This window comes from Gobius niger (genome assembly GCF_951799975.1).
Source record: "Gobius niger genome assembly, chromosome: 7".
NCBI lineage: Eukaryota > Metazoa > Chordata > Actinopteri > Gobiiformes > Gobiidae > Gobius > Gobius niger.
This window is the reverse complement of record NC_136858.1, coordinates 23,057,090-23,063,291: the sequence shown is the minus strand read 5'-3', so window position 1 is coordinate 23,063,291 and position 6,202 is coordinate 23,057,090. Positions and strand designations below refer to the sequence as shown.

General features: G+C 40.1%; 1 protein-coding gene across 1 annotated transcript; it reads left to right on the top strand.

Annotated features, from left to right (window-relative positions):
* The first annotated feature begins 725 nt into the window (after window positions 1-725).
* cxcl12a (chemokine (C-X-C motif) ligand 12a (stromal cell-derived factor 1)) lies at window positions 726-5,428 on the top strand. Its single transcript, XM_079560243.1, has 4 exons — window positions 726-840; window positions 1,804-1,921; window positions 2,840-2,923; window positions 4,311-5,428. Exons 1-4 carry the CDS (start codon window positions 774-776, stop codon window positions 4,336-4,338), a joined length of 297 nt encoding a protein of 98 aa, XP_079416369.1. The 5' UTR covers window positions 726-773; the 3' UTR covers window positions 4,339-5,428.
* Window positions 5,429-6,202: the final 774 nt, after the last annotated feature.

The window sequence follows — 6,202 nt, the reverse complement described above, 5'->3', positions numbered from 1 at the left end:
ATGATGTTGTTCTAAATTCTTAGGTTTCTAAAGCCACTTTTTTTATTTAATAAAAACACATTTTTATTAAATAAAAAATATAGTAATAAAATGTCTCCAAATGTATTATTATTATTATTATTATGTTGCATATTGTTAACAAATTATTTCTTTATTCCCCTTCTGTAGAGTAGCTATGTCCTGTTTCAGATGTAGTAAAAATAGGACTCATTATATTTTACACAGTAGGTGGCTGAATGAGTGGCTTACAGGCCTTTTACAGCTGTTGTTTCCTTTTTAGGTGATTAATAAAATTTCAGAAAAAAGTCCGTTTTAAAGTCTTTGGATCAGAAACAAGATCCGGATCACGAAGCTCAGGGGCTGGTTTTTGTGGGGGTCGTTAGAGTTCGACGCATCTTAATTGAGAGCGCGCAATGCTGGCAATTGGGAAATAGTTTCCACGTGTAAAGACGGAAACTAGCTTTCTACAAAATAAGAGCTAACGTTATGAACGTAAACTCAGATTCCCAATATATAGGGATGCAGCAATAATATAAAATTATACAACAAATTACTCGCTTACTGCTCAGCCTATATTTCAAATGACACTTGGCAATCAGAAATGTCCACGTTGAACCACCTCTAATTGTACCTAGCGCTTTTATTTTTAGACAGGCCGGAAGTGATGTCCTAACACTCCTGCGTTTGACAGTTGGTTGTGCGTAATTTAACACTCCAGCAGCGCGCCGTCTGTCAGAGTTCCTCTGGACTTTACTGAGAGCACATCAAACAGGATGGATGTAAAGCTGTTCGCAGTCGTGGCTGCGCTTGTGTTTTTTACACACGCACCAGAATTAGAAGGTAAGGACCAAACTATTCAACATATTTAGCTACATTATTGTTCAACAATTACAGAAAAGTCAGATTATTCGTACAGACCGAACTAAGAAAAAACAAAACAACAATTTACAAACTGTATCTGTGAAATCGGAAACAAAAAGCCTCCTTACTTTGCTGTTAACATTGTTGCTATTTAGTTTATACTGTGCGTGTTGCTTGATCCTTTAAAACAGTAATTATATGTCATTTGTCTTACACTTGACAGTATATATATTTAGGGGCAATAGCGTGCTGTTTACCAAATGCAGTGTATACGCATCCTTTTTTCTCTGTGCGTAAAGGCGCGTGTTGGGCTGCGCGCTTGTCTGGCACATCGCTCCTCGGTGCGTGTTTGTTCTGCGTTTTCCTTTTAATGATGCGCAGCACAAATGATGCAGCCACTAGTCTGCATGGCGACATCACGTACCCATCTGATCACGAGCCTCCAAGTGCTCCAGTCTTTATCATGTTAATAGACTTGCACGAGTGAAAAAAGAATTAACATAGGGATTTAACTAGAGGCGTATTTTTCCTCTATCTGTTTGAATGTCGAGTGGATATTCGGACAAGTTCACGTTACACATTTTTTAACTTCCTCTTCAGTGCGTAAAATGAATTTCCTATGCAGTTTATTATTTACATCACTTCATTGTGTTGCTTGTGGATCACACAAACGTCAGATCAGACTAACTTTTATCCCCATGTTTGAATGTCGATAAAAAGCTCCATCTTAACTTTGCAGAGGATGATGTAGTTTTGAGTATTTTTCATATTGGCTCCTAACAATTTAACTGGATGAAATTAGTTCTTGTAGTTGTGGATGATTCAGAATTACGTGTTGTTTTATATCACAGGTCCAAGTTGATTTTAGCTGTTATCTTTAAATTCCATGCTGCTATTCCCATTAGGACTTAAGTCTTAATCTGTTTACCCTTGTCTTCACAGGAAAGCCCATCAGCCTGGTGGAGAGATGCTACTGCCGCTCCACGGTCAACAACCTCCCCAGATCCTACATCCGGGAGCTGAGGTTCATCCAGACGCCAAACTGCCCCTTCCAAGTGATGTGAGTGCAACTTTCTTCTCTCAGCCGCTGTGTGGCACACATGTACGCTCAGTTTGTCAGGTTTCCTCCTTCCTGGATATTTCTCACCATCAATCTCCATGCGGTGACAGGATGGAGAAAAGCAATTTTTTGCCAGCACGCCCCTCTGCCACTTACACTGACACTAGCATGCTTCCGAAGAAAATGAGAACTTTTGTCTCTTAAAAAAAGCAAAAAAAAACCTTGGGCTACATCCGGAAAGTGCACATTTGGAGCGCGATGAATGAGAGGTGGACTGAGAATGCTTTTTCTGTGTTTTTATAGAGCGGGGCAATAGTTGTGGCCTTTGTGATAGCGTTGGTTTCGTGTTTCCTTGTGTTTTATTCAGATTTAATTCAGTGGTGCAGCTCGTGCACGGTAACTTTATAGGGCGAGGTTTGCGTTTGGTTAAATGACGCAAGGCAAGCGTTACATAAAGAGGAATTTCAGACTGACTTGTAGCATGATTTTGTCATTGAAAATGTGGTTGCAAGAGCTGCTATCATCTCCCACTGATAGACACACGATCTGGCCGTGACCTCGCCTGTAAATAGCCACAGGTTTGCATTTATAGCGATACCTTTTGACACATGTTTCTTGGTTACAGAACGTCAATTTGGCATCACAATTAAAGAAAGGCATGCGAGGCCTGAATGTTATACAAGGCACATTTTGGGGAGGGAGATGCGAGTAGCCCTAAAAACAAACAGACAGCTGTGAAGATATCTCCACGTGTTAAAATCGCAGTGTTGTGTCAAGTCGGTTTGTGTGATAAGAAAGTGTTAAAATAGCTGATAGCCTTTTTTTTCTTTTCTTTTTTGCATAAATAAGTCTTTCATCTTCTGCTGTAGCATAACTGCCAAAAGCTTAACTATTTTCTTTTCATTTTTTTGTTATCAGTGCAAAGTTGAAGACAAACAAAGAGGTGTGTGTGAACCCGGAGATTCGGTGGCTGCAGCAGTACCTGAAGAATGCTATCAACAAGTAAGTTGTATAGTGTACATATAGTGCATCAATCTGCAGCCTATGGTTTAAAGGCTTCCTACTACCTACTAAAAGGTGATGTGAGAAGTCCTGGTTTGGTCCAGGTTTGGAGTTCAGTGACACATATACTAAAATTGGGCCGATACAGAAGAAATGAACATGGATGCATTGGATGCCGCTCTTGATGGTTATTTAAAAAAAAAAAAAAAAAGGAGTTTTTGTTTACAACTTGCTCCTTGGATCCGAAAGCTTGCATTGCCCTTGCTATTATATAATGTTAAACATCAGCTCTGTCTGGCGTGCTGCATAATGACTTCCACCTTATTCGCATTCAAAATTTAGCATTTCAACACACACACACGCTTGACTAAAGTTTACAGCAGGAACATGCTCACACAGTACGTGACCCTGTGGCATCACTGGTTTCCATGTCATTTGAAATTTGGTCATGCCTTTTATGAACATTCCCAGAAGTCGCTGTTAACATTTACTGTCTTTCACGCAAGCAGAAGCACTGTTTAAAAATACTTGGCACTGTAAAGTTTATAGAAGGACTCAAGTTTCCATCTTGAAGTTCCTCGGAGTCATTTCGAGTTGTAAATAGATGTCCTGTGGGTTGTAACTAGTTTCACGATGATTCTGATTTGATTTTGATGAAGATGATTTCCTGTATTTTTCCACAAAATATACACATTGATCAACGTTATTCGGTGCCCAGGCACGTCCACTCCGAATACCCATCGGACTGTTGTCTGTTGGTGCTTGCAGTCAGTCGTCTGGCCCTGGGACGGCCATGGAGTCCTGTAGGTGTGAAGGTCTAATGCATAACAAAACGGCCCATGTAGTAAAGTAGATGGAGGGCATTAACAATGGATCAGACCTAATGTGTTTTCTATTACACACAGGGTAACAAAAGGAGGAGGGCTGTGCTCGTTCACCAGGCGTCGAACAACCCGCCTCAGAGGATTACACATTTTGTCTTTTGTGTTCCAATAACTCCTAATGGAAACTCAATATGACTATGACTAATGATGAATTAACTGGTTAACGAGTGACGACCAATTAACAAAAAGAGATGTTGCAAAGTATTCTGACTCGAAAGCAGTTGTAGTAATCGTAGTACTATAGTAGTAGATAGTAGTAGATAGGCTTTTACTTTAACTTTAACAGTTGCGCTGCACAATGGGGATTTGGACACAAGTGCATGTCTTAATGCCTTCAACAAATTGCTGAATGTCTCTCCTCACTCTTCACTAAATGTCCAAGAAAGTAATCAGACCAAAATATTTTTAAAAACAATCAGCTGGTGAAGCACATAAAAAGGATTCAGAAAGCTTAACTAGCTAAATATGTTTTTTTTCTAATGAACTTTCTTTTTCTCTTTCAGAATGAAGAAATCCAAACAGGCCGTCTAACCCTTATTGTGTCCTCCCTGCGCCCCTTTGCCCTGGACTGGGGGGCGCTGTCACAATACGTTAGGCTGTTTTATTAATGAGATCATCTGGTATATTTTGTTCAGCACTTAATTCAGGCTGTGATGCTGCGGCCTTATACGGAAACTAACCGACCACTCATCCTCATGACACTCAGCTCTCAAGACTGTGAGCACTATCACCAATTATAAAGATATTACGTTATTATATTAGTGCAATTATATGAGTGTATGTTTCTAATGTTATTGTATATAGTTTTTTTTTTTTGTCAATGGACTTCACCAGTAAAGAGCTATTTTTGATATGTCCTCGTCCTGGCCTTTGTCACTAAGAAGCAACATTTCAAGGTTATCGTAGGTCATAAAGAAAGTAGCTGCAGTCAACTGAGCCAGGAACATGAAGTTAAGATATCGGCATTGCCTTTCATTTGCAACAATGAGAAGCTCGTTGTTTGCAGGGCAAAATCCAAGTCGTTCTTCATGTTTTGAGGTAATTGGCACCATGGAAATATCTGTGGTGCCAGGCTAACTTTAGCCTGATTATAAGACGTACACACAGACTCTAGTAAAAGTGGCAATTACGATGTTTTGTGATGGAAATTCGGATGCCAAGAGAGCTGGGGCATTTCCTGGGCTGATCTTGCGGCTTGGATTGTGCGGACCCGGTTAGCCAACACGCAGAAAGAGACGAACATCTGGATCTCTAAGGATTTTAATTGAGCGGCCGATATATAGAAATTTACTGGAATCGTAAAAAAATTCAGCTGGGCGAGAATATCCACATGGGTGCAAATTAATTCACACTAAAAGGAGGTTATAGAGCAATTATCCACCTGGAGAATTGATATTTATCGCAATGGTCACTCTCCTGCCATTGATTTGTACATAGACTGGACTACCTACTGTCATAGCAATGCACTTTATGTGTGATGTACTCTTACCCACTGTGTAATAATTAAACCATGTCCTTTATCTCTATGACTTTCCTTTTCTCAAATACTTTTAACTGAATGTGAAGTTGCATATCTGAGAGATGTCACCAACTTGTCGTAATACTTGTTGCATGTAAATTTAAAATTATACAAATGTCTATTTTTGTACTCCTTTGCATTGTATAACAGCAAAACATTAAAATGAAGGATTACTCCCGTGTCCATAAGCCGACAGTTTGTTCAGAATTATGACGTACACCCTTGGTTTTGTGACTTTACACCCCGCAGCTGTAAGTCAGTCGCTTGTGTTACTGTGGATCAGCGCGGCCAATCTTATAGACTTTGAAGTGAGAACATGTGTTTAGCTTTACTCGCGAGGGCAAATAAAAGGCAAGGACAATGATCTTCTCTGTGATTTAACTATTAACTCAACAAGCAGCCATTAGGAAAACATTAGTGCTAAACGGGTTGAACTTTTAACTCCCCTCCGAGGGTATGGGTCCCGTATAGTGTGCGATGAGTGGGGGTCTGCTGATAGAGACGTCAGCAGAGATAAACAGTGGGCAGTGGGCAGCCTTTACGCACCGCTGAGTAACCTTGAAGAGCGGTTTGATTGTGATGAAAGCAGTAGCTGATTGATATCAATGCAGCGAAACAGACTGCAAAATAAGAAAAGAGTCGCACGTCTGACCCACAGTAAGATTAGGAGAGGACCGCATGGCTCTTAATATGTGTGGTTATTGAAAACAAACCCAAAGCAAAACAAAAAAAAGGTTATTTCTTTTGCTCCTGTGATTTCCTGCCTCTGTAAAAGCGAAAGCAAGATGGTGATTTTAATGACCAGTTCATTACTCATTATGTTCTTGGGTTTTCTGCCAACACGTTCCAGTCAAAAGGAGGCAGGTGGCTCACAGT

Bases quoted from the DNA above. Each gene is read 5' to 3' on its own strand.
- cxcl12a (XM_079560243.1), top strand. From the start codon at position 774: ATGGATGTAAAGCTGTTCGCAGTCGTGGCTGCGCTTGTGTTTTTTACA. The intron at 841-1,803 runs GTAAGGACCAAA...TTGTCTTCACAG, and splicing joins ACACGCACCAGAATTAGAAG to GAAAGCCCATCAGCCTGGTG. The intron at 1,922-2,839 runs GTGAGTGCAACT...TTTTGTTATCAG, and splicing joins AACTGCCCCTTCCAAGTGAT to TGCAAAGTTGAAGACAAACA.